This window comes from Parus major, chromosome 3, assembly GCF_001522545.3.
Source record: "Parus major isolate Abel chromosome 3, Parus_major1.1, whole genome shotgun sequence".
Lineage (NCBI taxonomy): Eukaryota > Metazoa > Chordata > Aves > Passeriformes > Paridae > Parus > Parus major.
In genome coordinates, this window is record NC_031770.1 from 80,603,632 (window position 1) to 80,617,823 (window position 14,192).

The following is a 14,192-nucleotide window of genomic DNA, read 5'->3' on the forward strand; positions in this document are numbered from 1 at the left end:
AAGCAAAACCCAAAGAATCAGGGTGTTACAACATTATTTTTGTAGTCAATTCAAAACACAGCATTGTGCCAGCTACTATGTGAAGAAAATTAACTCCATCCCAGCCAAAACCTCAGATACAGTATCAGGTCTTTGTATTCCCTGGCAATGGAGTATTCACAGACATAACTCACCTCATTGCATGGGACTGCAGCAACACTTACCTAGCAGATTTTTTCAGCATAGCATCAGAATTAATGAAAGGATTAAAGAACTTCATAAATAATAAAAGAACAAATCTCACTTGAATTTGACTATTTCCCTTGGCTGAAAAACAAGAAAATAAATCCAAAGAACCTGCTCAGAAGATAGCCCCATATTTAATACTCAGTTGAAGAATCTTAAGATTTCATCTATGGATATAGACATCTTACCAGGACAGTGGAAGGAAATGACTACAACCTAAGGGCTGCTTGTCTTTAAAAATAAAATTAATCAAATTCATTGGGAAAGATACTTTAAATTTTAATCTCACCGAGACAGATTCATTCAACAGCAGCCTCACTAATTTCAGTGTGTCTATAGACACCACAAACATCAGTTTGTTTTTGCAGCTACGTTGCACCAAGATGATTTTGACTGTATTAATAACTTGAACATCCTCCTTCCCAAAACATCAGAATGAATAAATGCTGTGCTGCCACAAAACAGCTTTGCAAGAGCAGAGGCAGATGAAGCTGAGGGGAGTGAGCTGGTGCAGCAATGACAGAAACCCCGACAAATTTGCACAAGGCCTCCCTTAAACCACAGTACTGTGGAAGCTGAAGGCTCATTTAGCGATGCTGACAGCAAAATGTTCAGTGATTTCACTGCTCGTAACACAAGATGAATCACATGTTCTTCATCGAAAGCTAATTAGATAAAGTGTCATCTCCCAAAGGCTCAAGCTGTGCCTATGACAACACCCAGATCACTGCCTGAGTGGGTGTTCCACAGCCTGAGCACTGAATTGCTGTAAGTCACCAAAACTGCCTCCACCTGGGCGAGAAGGAACAAGAAGGAATGCTGAGGGATGGGACACGGTGCCTGCACGCAGCACAGGCAGGGAGAGATACACAGGCTGTGATGTCCAGGCTGGCTCCCTCTCCCCCAAGGGACTGAGGCTGGAAACCTGGGGAGGCTGGAGTCACTGGTTGAGGACAGGCAGGGCTATGACCCTGCAAAATGCTAATGCCCCCCTCACACCTCTTCTCCCTCTCACTCTGCATCACCCAGGAGCAGCGACCACTGCTGTGGTACTCGCTCCATGACCACCCCCCACCTGGGGCAGCAAAGTCTCCCCACACCCAGGAAATTGTGGGCTGGTTGTGGCATGGGGCCAAGCCAGGAAGGGAAGGACCAAGGAGGAGGCCAGGGCTTCAGACCAGCTCTGCTTGGCAAGGCTGTTCAACATCCACTTGTTTCAGTGGCCTCTAACTCAACTGTAATACACCAGGTGAGAAACAAAAGTTTGGTTTTATTACAATATATTGTGACAAAAATTACTTCAAAAATTTAAGTGCTGTAGTTGAAGGAGTAAGTAGGTTGCTGGCAAAAAGGGAGGGGGGAAACTTTACTGAAGAGATAGTGAGGGGACTGACAAAAAGTCATTTGAGAGGATTAAGTTATGATTATGCTAAGCCTGTCCTTAGTCCATTTTGTTCTCCATGTATTAACATCTGAATGCCAACCTGCTCACACTTTCCTTCCCAAGTTAAATTGTTTCATGAACAAACCACAGGACCAGTAGGTTACAAGAAGAGATGCCATGAAACCATCAGAGCTGCACTTGAACAAGGCTGGGCTTTGTTCCTCCACTGCCTCACCACTTTCTTGAGAGGCATCTTTGAAAATTCCTGAGGCCAAGCCAGTAGGCATTAAAACATTATCATCACAGTAGACACAATCTTTCTGGGTTTTATGGGATAAACAATTACCCAAAAACACTTTATTATGTGGCACATACATTTCAATCATTTTCTGCTTTGACTTGAGGCACTACCCTGCAGCAGGCTGGATGGTAGGGAAATGCACTATGCTACAGCCATGGGTCCTGCTGGAGGCACCTTCCCTGCATCTCCTGCATGAACCATCCAAAAATTTTAAATTTATCTAGGTTTGCCCCTTCTTGCAAACCCCTAGACTAGCAAATAAAGAGTGTGAGACAGCCAAGCTGCATGTGGAACACCATACACTGCAAATGCAGGCAGGCTTGGAGTCACACAGTGCCCGTCAGGTCCCAGGTCATCACTGAAAAACAATCTGTAATATCTCCCCTGTGCAGCTGCCACTGACACCTGCCTGGATGTGCTGCTCCAGATGTGCCAGAGCCTGTCCCCAGCTCACAGACAGGAGCAGTGCCACTGTCACAGCTCTCACAGGGGCAGGGTTCTGCCGCCTCTCCAGCCCCCGTCCCCAGCCAAACCAAAGCTACGTGGGGCCCAGCACGGCTCCGCGCACCCACAGCATCCTTTGCCAGCCGAACCCTTGGCAGGGCTGCCTCGAGGCCCTCAGCACAGCTGAACCTGGCAGGGCAGCAGAGGGGAAGGGGCTGCATCAGCTGTACTCTCCTGCCTGCAGCCTGGGTCACTTTCCTCTGAACTGCCAGAGACTGCTCAAGCCTGGAACTAGCTGTGGCTCAGGCAAGGCAGAGCTCACCAACGCTGCAAGACAGCAACCACAGGCAATTCAGAAAATTTCTCCTTTCAGCAAGTACTCAGCTGCAAGCAGAGTGCAAGTAAACAGGAATGATTTAATTACCGTATAAAAGTAATTAATTACACACAGGAATCAACAGGGATGCCTTATGAGACACTGGTGGCACATTACTGTCAGTTGCAGAACAGTTAGCCACAGACCTACATGAGCAACACCAGACACTAGTTTCTGCTCTTAGAGTAGCAGAAACATTTTGGCAGACAAAAATAGGGTTTAAAAACATCACCAAAGACCATAAAGCAATTTCAAAGCAAGTAACATAAAACCAAGGCTAGGGCTGCTTCAGTGTTCCCCTTGAAATATGAAAATAGGCAACTGATCAAATTAATTGGTATTGTTCATCAGGAGGTTTAGATATTTCTGTTAGGGGGCTGGGGATGACTAACGTGATATTAAACATGGATTAGGCCAGTGCTGCTTGTAGCAGCTGGACTAAGGGACAGACCATCCTCTCCCACCTTCTTCTACCACTTAGTGCATGGCCCCAGCATCCACAAAACACTTCATGTGCTTCCCCTCCACTCTATCCCTTCTGCCAAAAGCATGGAATGAGTGATTTCATCTGAAGTTAAGAATTTAATGTCTACCTTTGGACTGTGATCCCATGGCAGCCACAGCCACTGGGGAATTAGATCCTGCTGCCCACACTCTTAGCAATGATGCCCCAGATGACTTTGAGCATGGTGAAAGATGTACCTCGAGTAGCAGGTGTGACCAAGAACTGATGGGACACCTGAACCTTTCCAGACAAGCAGCTGAGGGCAAGACGGGACACCTTACAGCACCTAATGTGGCACCATGCAGGGACCACCAGTAAGTGGAGTCAATTCAGCTTCCAGAATGAGTCAAGACTTAAAGGAACTTAGTACCAGCTCAGCTGCTCTGCTCAGCCATACATACCTAGATCTGGACACATTTAGGTGGCTTAGTCCTGAGCTGAATCTCACACAGAGCCCACAGAAAGCAAGGGGACTCTTCTCCCATTAACTCACCCCTGTTGCTCATGGCTTTGCTGAAATTGAACCTGCCCATGTTATCTTCAGAAAATAATGAGAAACCTTGTGACTTATGGCCAGTTTCAAGGCTGGGGTTTTGCTCTAAATTATTTTCCTTGAGGAAGTAACTAGTCCAGTGCAGCATCAGCCCATCACCTAGGAGACAATACTTTATTTCACATACAACATCATGTATCCCACATGCACATACTGAGGATTTGAGCAATTTATTTGGAAAATCAAGGAATGCATCAATCTCAGTGCTGGCATTTTATGTAGACTCACAGACAAATGGTCAGACATCAGCTATCCAAAGGTCCAGAAAACAAAGTGCTCCATTTAGATGCCTGAACACTAGCATCTGCTCTTTGAGATGCCCTGAGGCACCCAAGATACACGTGGGGTTGGCAGATACCACATAGGATGTATGGAAGCAGGAGACATGGAGACCATGCAGGACACCCCAGGGCATCTCAAATGGTATTCAATGCCAAAGCACAAGCAACTGAACCAAGTTCTAAAAATCATGTTTATGCTGAAGTCAGCTGTAGCTCTCCCATATCTAATCAACGTGTATCTTGCAGAGCAGCTAAGCTGAAAAAGAGCTACAAAAGAATTGCATCCTTATTTCGGGTCTGCCGAAATCTGGCAGAGCTTACGGACTGTGTCAGCTTATTTTGTTATGAACATATAATGCTCACTGAACCCCATGAGCTGCTGTGATAAAAATCTCTGCCAGCTTGCTGAATGGATTCCTTTCAGTTGCTGCCTCTGAAGTTATGTGGCTAGAACAGAGCTTCTGCAGTACACCAGTGCACTGGGAACACCGGGTTTCAGCTATGGGAGCAAGAAAGCTGTCTGGAAAGATTAACGGGCTCAGAATTGATTATCAGACCATAGGAGAAGAAGGTCATTGTGTCAAGGCTCCTGGCTACCGCAGTGAGAATGTACTAGTGGCTAATCCTCTTATCAACACATGCACTTCCACGAGGAAGAATACCTCTAATGATTTAAATCCAATTTTTATATAATCACTGCAGTGTTTATTACAGTGAGGTTGTTATGGCATTACAGTCTTAACTGAGCTAGATGACTGAAGAGGATACAAGTCTTTCATCTGCAGTTAATAAATCTGGGGTCCCATGAAGGCTGAGTAGGTCTTTCATAGAATCATAGAATACTTTATGTTGGGAAAGACCTCTAAGATCATCCCAGTTCAACCATTAACCTGGCACAACCAAGTCCACCACTAAACCACACTTCTAATGTCAAAGCTACGCATCTTTTAAAAACATCCAGGGATGGTGACTCCCCTGTTTCCCTGGGGTTGTTCCAATACTTGACAACCCTTCTGATGAAGATCTCAGGACCGAGCAATAAACTTTGTACCATAAGTATTTCCAGCAATTAGTGTTAAATGAGCATGACTAGATATATTACTAATTTTCTGGACTATCAGCAAGGAGTAGTGACAAAATTTTTCCTTTAGGAGTTACTTAGACTGAAACAATCTTCGTACAGGTTAAATGAAGAATTACTGAGAATATTACTGAGAATATCCAATTAAGAGACCTAAGTGCTTAAAAAACAGAAAATATGATTTATCTTTGGATTTTATTATTAAGAAATTTAATAAGAAACAGTTATTTGTATGTACCAGCATACACCTTCCCATCCAGCTTAGCACTGTAAGTCATTTTTTCATAACACACATTTAAACAGCCTCCATCCTTGAGTACAGGTTACATGAGTGAATACTGCCATCTAGGCAGGCTTTTGGGAGCAACACCTATTTTAGAACATTAATTCATCTTTGCCAGAGAAAAATATTCTCTTACCCAAAGCAGAGGAGAAAGAAACCATTTTTTATACTATTAAAACTGACACACCACCAGCCACCGAAAACACAAAACCTGCCCCTCAACCTGATTGTAGCAATACACATTAAGAGCAAATATTATCGACATGTTTATTAAGAAATATATTATTCCATATTTCAATACAGGCCACTTGAATTTAAGCTTTGCACTGAATTAGAAATCACCTTTTTTCTATGAAAACTGCAAATATAAAGTATATTTTATTAAGGCTATTAATTACCAAAGTACATTTCACTAAGGCAGTACTATAATTGCATCTATTTTATATGCTTTGAAATACAGTAACAGTACATTTTTAGGAGACAGTTACTAAAATATCTGTTGATGTTCTACAAAGACAGAAATAATTTTTAAAACCATTTTTCTTCATATGACCCAAATAGCTTCCATCCAGCACAAAAAAATATAAAGCATGTAAAGCATTTATCTTATTTCAGACAATAAACAAGTTCTATACACGGCATTTACAGGAGACTTGCAAAATTTGACAACAATCTCATTTTGATTGGATACATTAAGAACTAACTTCATTATCAGTTGTGGGATTCTTTAGGGAATGCACAAACTATGAACACAGAATCTTACACAAAACGGTAGGACCTGAAAAGATAACAATTTTGCACTTTCCACAGATCCACTGATACTGACTGTGAAGCTATCCCTCCTCAGGTTCCCTGGTATGTTTCAGCTGTCACCTTGAGGATTGTCCTGAGCAGGTTTGTGTACAAAGGTATTCTTTCTCTCGGAAAGACCCCACTGAATAATCACAGAAATGTGATTGTCTGGCTATTGAGATCCATCTCCTCGGCTCCACTCCACTCTTTCCCCCACTTGGTAAGAAGCAATGCAGAATGAGACTGATTTGTACAGACAGCAAAGCAGAAAAAAGGAAGAGAAACTGCTTTTCACACAACTGCTTAGTAGCAGACACATTCCAATTCTAGAAGGAATGATATTGCAGCAAAGATGTACCAATTAAGCCTCCCACTCAGAGCAACAAAGCAAAAAATGCTCTCCTCCTTTCTCAAGAAAAATGGACTTCCCCCTGCAGAAAGGGAAATCAGTATGAGGGCCTGTTTTGCATGAAGACACACAAGTAAAACACTGATGCCACCAGTTAAAGCAGGTGTCCATCACACAGATTGGTCTGACAGACTAAGTCAGGTTTATTGTGTTGAAAACAGAGTTACATTCAAGTAACTTCTTTGGGTTTTTCGAAAACAATAGCAAAACTAAGAGACAACATGAGCGTATTGTTTTATTGAATAAAATTCTGCGTCTGATATTTACACAGCGAAGTCTAGATGTAACTTAGTGAAGCACGGCAATATGCAATTTTCATTCAACATCTGGAATATCTTTAAATGCATCTGAAACTACTTACTGTAACAATCACTTGCCCATCACTGATTTCATAATTAAGGAAAATTTGAACTTGCTGAAGAATAGCCAAGATGAACATTCAGGATAGCTGAGTTAAAAGAAAAGTCTGCTATGTAAATTCCAAACCCAAAAGATCTGATTAAAATGTCAGGAGTTTTGAAGGCAGCTTCTGTATTCCCTGTTGTTGTTCTCCTCTCTGCAGAAAAAGATGACAAAATAAATTATAAATCTGAAGACTGAAACTAATATCTGCACATTAAACAGACAGCACACTCCAGGGTAATCTTATTTCTTGAATTCATAATGTCTTAACTTCAAAGTGTATGAACTAAAACAAATTACTACCAATTACTTACTGATTTTCTGTTAAATACTATTTTAAATCTTTAAAGCTGCCAAGGTAGACCTGAAGAGATTAGAAATGCTGCAAATGATACCTGGAGTCATCACACCACTAATTATTGTCATTTACACAAAAAAATTTATGATGAACTACCTTCCCTCCTACTCTAGAATGTTAAGTAAATGTTTTGTATTTTTTCCACTAAATATACTATCATTCTACTATTACAGAGAAGAGGGGTCTGGTAAAGAAACTATAGTCAACACCTTTACTGTTTACAGAGAGTTTTTTAAAGATAATTTCATTATTGATCTTGCATGAATTCTCATCAATGTCTGAATGCAAATGTAGACTTGCAGCAGCCATACCAACAGTCTAAGTCATAGCTTTAGTAGTGTGGTATCTTATATGTGGACTGCTCACTTGTTGTAAGACATGATTCACTAGCCACTTGCATGACTTCTGTCATCCAGCAGGGATAGATTATAAACCAGGAATGTTGTGTCCTACTCAAATTCTGGAGGTTTTTTTATTCTAGTGGTTACAGTTAGCGCTTATTAAACAGGCAGTCTAGCCTGCCACATTTGTGATTCATGTATTGAAAAGAACTGGTTGTTTGTTGCAGGTTAAAAAGATCTTGCACAGTCTCTCATATCTTATTTATCAAACAAGGAGAGGAAGTACCGTTGTCCTGTGCTCAAGCTAACCTGTATGAAGCCCTGCCAAACAGCCAGAGGTGTAAGGAAGACACAATTACTAACTAAAGTACCTACCATGTCCCTTCCTGTTTCCAGCACAACCAATTTCAAATGCTTGGAAAGAAAAACAAATTTAAATCAACCCCCTAAGATCACCTAGCCTTTAAGCACCAAGATTAAACTTCTCATAAAATAGCTCAGCGATGAAGCTGTAACATTGCATTTTTAGAGAATAAGTTTGTAAAAGTAACAATGGCCCTCCATGAACACACACACTCTCACAGAGATAAACTGCAACCTAGCAAGGAACAGCTTTAAAATTTAGAATCTGTTCAGAATCTGACAAGAAAACAAAATATACAAATGTGGTAGTAAAAGCTGCAAAATATAACAGAAGAACACTTAAATACCTGCCATTTCTATGCTACAGTCAGCCCTCAACATATTGGTGAACAAGAGTATATTTTATAAAATTTGTCACTATTTTCTTCCGTTTCATGGCTGTCTTCTGCTTCTCCTTTTAGGGGTTTTTTTCCCTCCTCAAATAAACAGCCAGACACTGTTCCACTTACCCAGGAAATGCATATCCATCCTAATCTCACTGCTTTTTTTATCTTTATCTGTTTTCCAACTACAGAGAGTTATCTGGAACACAGCTGCCTACCTGGAAGCTATTTCTCTTATAGCTAACATAGCTACAAATTTTAATAACTGAGAAGCTGCTGAAAGATAGAGACTTTGCTCCTGTCTGTCTCATTGGTGAGGTATACAGGACACATTAGCAAACACTGTCTTTGTGCAGGAAATCCATCTGTACTGACAAACTCAAGATAAGCAACTACCTGTGTGTGAGATGCTGTCAACACAGGCTGAACAAAACTAAATGTACTTTAAGATAATAATGCTAACTTTGGAAATTATTAACCACAGCACCCAGCTTTTTTTACTCTTCCAGTTCTCTCTCCCAGGGGGGAAATGAGAGAGGCTGTGTGTACTCTCATAGAAAAAAACAGAAAAACTTTGAGCAGCTCATTCTGTGACACTAATATCTAGTCACACCAACCAAAAGATATGGTGTTATGGGCCCCAACATCTGGATGTTTTGTTAGACAAGGCAGAAGGCAGAGTTTTCTGTGTCCTGGCACTGTTTTTTAGATGACCCCTAATAAACCTGCTCTTTGATATGCTAAATCCACATTTTCAGCTGACCAATAACCTCCTCTGACATTTGTGTGTGGTCCAGCCCATGAAAGAAATAGAAGTATAAATGCAGATGACTTCTCCATGTTTTAGACCAGGTTTAGTGTAGACTTCCAGTGTTGAAATTGGATTGTGCACAAATTCAATGCAATCTCAGAATGCATTTTTTCAGCTCATATCTCCCTCACTTTACCATCCTGTAGTGGCAGAGGGAGTTAACGAAGTCTCTGAACCACCAAATGCCCTCAGTTTGTCTCCCTTTTCTTACAGAGGTGACTATATTTGGTGCTTTGGTTTCCTTTGAAAAGTAACAAATCAGAGGCTACCAAGCATGACCCAGTAACTTGCCTCAAGGAAAGATACAACCAAGCATTCTCTTTAGGCAAAATTCCCTGACCGTGTTACAGAGGTGACAAACAAAAGAAGGAAACAAGTCATTAAGGAGTTTATTTCAACCCAGATCAAAGGCAAGGACAACTGCTATAAAAAAGGAAAACACTAATTACATATTCTACAAAAAAGATGACATGTCAGAAAACTGCTTTAGTTTTAATTCCAAGGAAATGAGGTGCATTAAGAACCACATCACTGGCCAGGCAAGGGAGGGGATTGTCCCTTCTGCTCTGCACTGGGGCAACCTTGCCTCAAGTCCTATGTGGAGTTTTTGGCACCACAGTGTAAGAAAGACACTAAATGATTGGAAAGCTTCCAAAGGAGGGCATAAAGATGGTGAAAGGCCTTGAGGGGAAGCTGTATGAGGAGCAGCTGAGGGCACTTGGTCTGTTCAGCCTGGAGGAGGCTGAGGGGAGACCTCACTGCAGTTACAGCTTCTTGTGAGGGGAAGAGGAGGGGCAGGCACTGAGCTCTTCTCTCTCATGATAAGGCAGGACTCAAGGAAACAGCGTGAAACTGAGTCAGGGAAGGTTTATGTTGGATATCAGGGAAAGTTTCTTCACCCAGACAGTGGTTGGGCATTGGAACAGGCACCTGAGAGAAGTGATCACAGCACCAAGCCTGACAGAATCATTTGGACAACACTCTCAGGCATATAATGGGATTATTGGGTTGGCTTCCGCAGGAACCCGAGTTGGACACAATGATCCTGATGTCTCCCTTCCAATTCAGCATATTCTGTGATTCTATGAAATGCTCAGGTATGTCAGTAACAAGCGATTTTTGAGAAAAATAGAACTACATTATTTTTTGGAGACATTGCATCACTGGTAGCAAACCCATTTCTCATACAGGCACTCCACTATCAGCTGTTGAGAGAATCAAACAGAGTGGAATGCTAAAAAGTCTCCTGAAAGTAACTATTTTTATAAAGGAAATTACCATTATGGTACTGGCAGCCTTCTATCCATGGCTATAATTTAATTCACAGATTAATGTAGAGGTAAAATGGATGGAAGATGGTGCCCCTAATATGGGGCCCACCTTGGCCCTCCTGTCTTTGGTGTCAACAGCTAAAAATCCCCTGCCTGCCCATCACAGGTTCTGTAGTTTTCTTCTTTTCATTTACCATGTACAAGATCCAGCAAGACTATCTCAAAAACTAGGTTAGTTTGTTCAATTAGAGGAAGCACAGAATCCATTGTGTTTACACATTTTCTAAACTGTTAAACTTTGGTCATTAAACACCAGAAGTTCTTCCACAGCATAATTTTAAATCTTGGTCAGCAACACCTCCCCCACAGTCAAATGTTACTTAGTATAATATTAAAATGAAACAAAAGATGTTACAGACTGTGAGTAGCAGACACAGAAATACAAAAAAACAGTCTTTCTGTTCTGCAAGGTGAAATCTTCAAGCATGATCAAATTACATGGAAGAAAATAAAGAAAAATTATTTTTATAACAAATATTGAATATCAGTGCTTCAACAGACACTACAGGTGCTTCATGTATTTTCAACAGTTTGTGTATGTTTACGATACAGAGCCAATATTCAGGGTGAATTTGGTGTTACTTGTACCTTGCAGGATTACAGGTCACTCTGAGGAGTGAAAAATTATAAAATTTAACACTGTGGCTTGCCTATGAAGTAACTCTTGAGTAATCTAACAGAGATAAAAATATATTCTATATGTAAGTATTCCTTTCACCCTTCACTTCATACTCTTTTCACTTCTCAGGATTCAAGACACTTAATTTTCAGATTGCTTCAGCAAGGTAATTAATTTTGAACACTGATTTCAATGGCAGTACTCAAAAATATTCAGGCACCTTTAAGACTGAAGGCCCAAAGCCTTAAGAGGCAACTCTTATTATAAATAACTAAATAAACAAGTAGTAAATAAATGAAATAAACAAGTAGTACTATAGCCCTAAACCTTGCAGTTATCCTGTCAGAACCCTTGGAGGTAACCTGTCAGTACACAATGTTATTTCTCACCTGTACTACTGCTCAGTAGTTAATCATTTTTCTAAGAGCATCATAGCATTTCCATTTGTCTGGGATGTAGAAGGGCTCAAAGATGTGAGGGAAGGGAGTGTCATAGCCACATACTCTTGCAATAGGAGCTTCTAAATTCAAAAAGCATTCCTCCTGTTAACAGAAATACAGAATAAATGTTAGTGAGGACATTATTTTCAGGAGTCTTCTATCACAAATTGAGGTCAAATGAACTTTGCCAGACTGACAGTCCTGGAAACTCGAAAGTTCTATTTATATCACTGAATAAGTAGTCATAACCAGAATAGTCCTTCCTCTTGCACAAAGGTACTTATTAAAAAAACAACTTGTATTAATGTTATTTTCATACTCTACATGTGTGCTGCATTAAATCATAGGCAGGTTATATTTAGTACATTTGCTATACATCCAGACTACTGCTGCCAAGAAGCAAATATTTTAGGAACAAAGGAGTAAGAGTCTCTTTCCTGTGCCACTTTAAAGCATATAGAAAAACTATAATCTAAAAGTGTCTATTTGTTGGCTAAAGGAACATCATGTTCAAACTTCTTTGAACTGTTAAGATTATTAAGGCTCTAAGCATTAAGCAGTTATGAAAATTAAGTGGCTTTTCCTATCCTGTGAGTCAAATCCATGCTCTACACAACTCCCCACAATTTGTGTTCCACTTGGGAGATCAGATTTGATAATGACTGTGAGAGTTTCATTATTTTACCTAGAATGGCACAAAATACTACAAATACCACAGTAACTGGAAATTAACCTGTAAATATGTGACATTATCAATCTTAATAACCAAATATATAGTGTGATCTTCTTACTGTCAAGTACCAGAATGATGGCATGGACCACAAAAATCTGTGAGAAGCAGATGTAGATAACTAGAACTGATGCTGATGCTAATTATCAGCTCCCTTTCTCCCCATATCTTTAGTACAGGTATTTGCTTTCCAAAGCAGACAAATGAAGTGATAAAACATGTCTCCTCCTGGTCTCTCCGTTTTTGGAGTGCAGCAACTGAGAAATCCTGGCCAACTTCCCCTGTACTTGGCTCAGCAAAATGGAAGATGAAGTATTATCTACCGGTCTTTTTCTGCCAGGCTCACAAGGAAAATAGTTAAAAAGCTATACTTTTCTACAAACAAGTGCTAAGTATTTTCTCAGACTGATGAACTGTTTTGAATGCATGTTGCCTTGCAGTCCATGGCAGCCTAACTCTGCTTACTGTGCTTTGTATACATCACAATATTTGGCAGTATAGAAGGTACTGGTAACACACTGAGATCACCTTTCACTCCAGCATTGCGAACTGCACAGTGAACCAAAGTAAAAAGTCCAAGAAGTTGTATGATTGCACACAGTATCAATTACACTTAATAATGCATTAATTCACCTAGAAAACTGCAAAGTCTGAGTAGGCCTGAGGCAAAATATATATGCAAACAACATAAATATTTTTGAGCTCCATTTCCAGACACTTGTTTTTTTTTGTAAAGTGAAAGATTCACATTAATACAAAATCATGGGAAGCAGAGTGTAATAAATCCATTATCTGTCCACAAGGTAGATGTCTTATTCTGATTTTCTGGCAAGGGTAATTTTGATCCTAAACAGTCCTTGATTCTTTGATTCCCATGACCAATGAGACATGGCAATCATTTTTAGACCACCCCAAAACTGACAGCTGCATTACACCAAAACATGCAAGTTTATTCTAAACCCACAGCCTCCCAGTCCTGCAGTGCTGTTTTCAAGTACCCAACACAGACCAATATCTAGAAGACAAACTGTCTAAACAAGCTGATGTCTTTCTAAGGAAGATGTTAGAAAAAAGTTTCAAAGTTAAATGGTTCTGAATGTAAAGTAGTAGGCATAGGATTTCCCATTCAGCATAAAACATTTTGAAAACCTGTATGAAAAAGTCATACTCTATTAGCAGGATATCCACAACTTCCAAACTTCAATTAAAGTAAAAAAATATTATTTTGTTAGAAAAACAAGTGTTTACAAAAGCAACAGCTATAGTTATTAATTCAATGTATCTAAATTTTTCTTAATGTAAAAATATATAAAAAAAAATTAAATTGCTGTTCCTCTTGGTCTGCTTCCTAATTGCAGAGGCCGAATTCTGGCCTCAGTTATTCAATATGATACAATTTTCCGTCATTTTTGCCTGATTTTCACTCAAAGCTTTCTGGAAAATACATTATTATATTAGGATATACAGGCATATAATTGGTCATATAATTCTATTTCAACTATTTGATGCTTAATGCACACTTATTAAAAGACTTCAAAACAATTTAAGAGCACAGATCCCACTAAAAATGTGTTCTTGAAATTCACAGCAATCAGTCAAACACATCACACACAACACTTTAAAACAATCACATGGCTTTTAAAATAGAAGCTAAACTCAAGGACTTGCTGGATGTTGCATGATTGTATGTGAAATGGATCCTCTAGTATTTGGTATACTCTATCTATTTTCCCAGATTTCAGCATCCTAGTATGATAATATAGAAAACTTATCCAAGGTT

General features: G+C 39.9%; 1 protein-coding gene across 1 annotated transcript in view; it reads right to left on the reverse strand.

Moving 5' to 3' along the window:
• Positions 1–5,686: 5,686 nt before the first annotated feature.
• BCKDHB (branched chain keto acid dehydrogenase E1 subunit beta) overlaps positions 5,687–14,192 on the reverse strand; it is a 108,657-nt gene continuing 100,151 nt past the window's right edge. Inside the window, exons 10-11 of the mRNA XM_015622778.3 lie at positions 11,632–11,784; positions 5,687–7,190 (exon numbers count right to left, since the gene is read on the reverse strand). Coding sequence (XP_015478264.1) covers positions 11,644–11,784 — 141 coding nt within the window. The 3' untranslated portion in view covers positions 5,687–7,190; positions 11,632–11,643. The remainder of the gene's footprint in view (positions 7,191–11,631; positions 11,785–14,192) is intronic.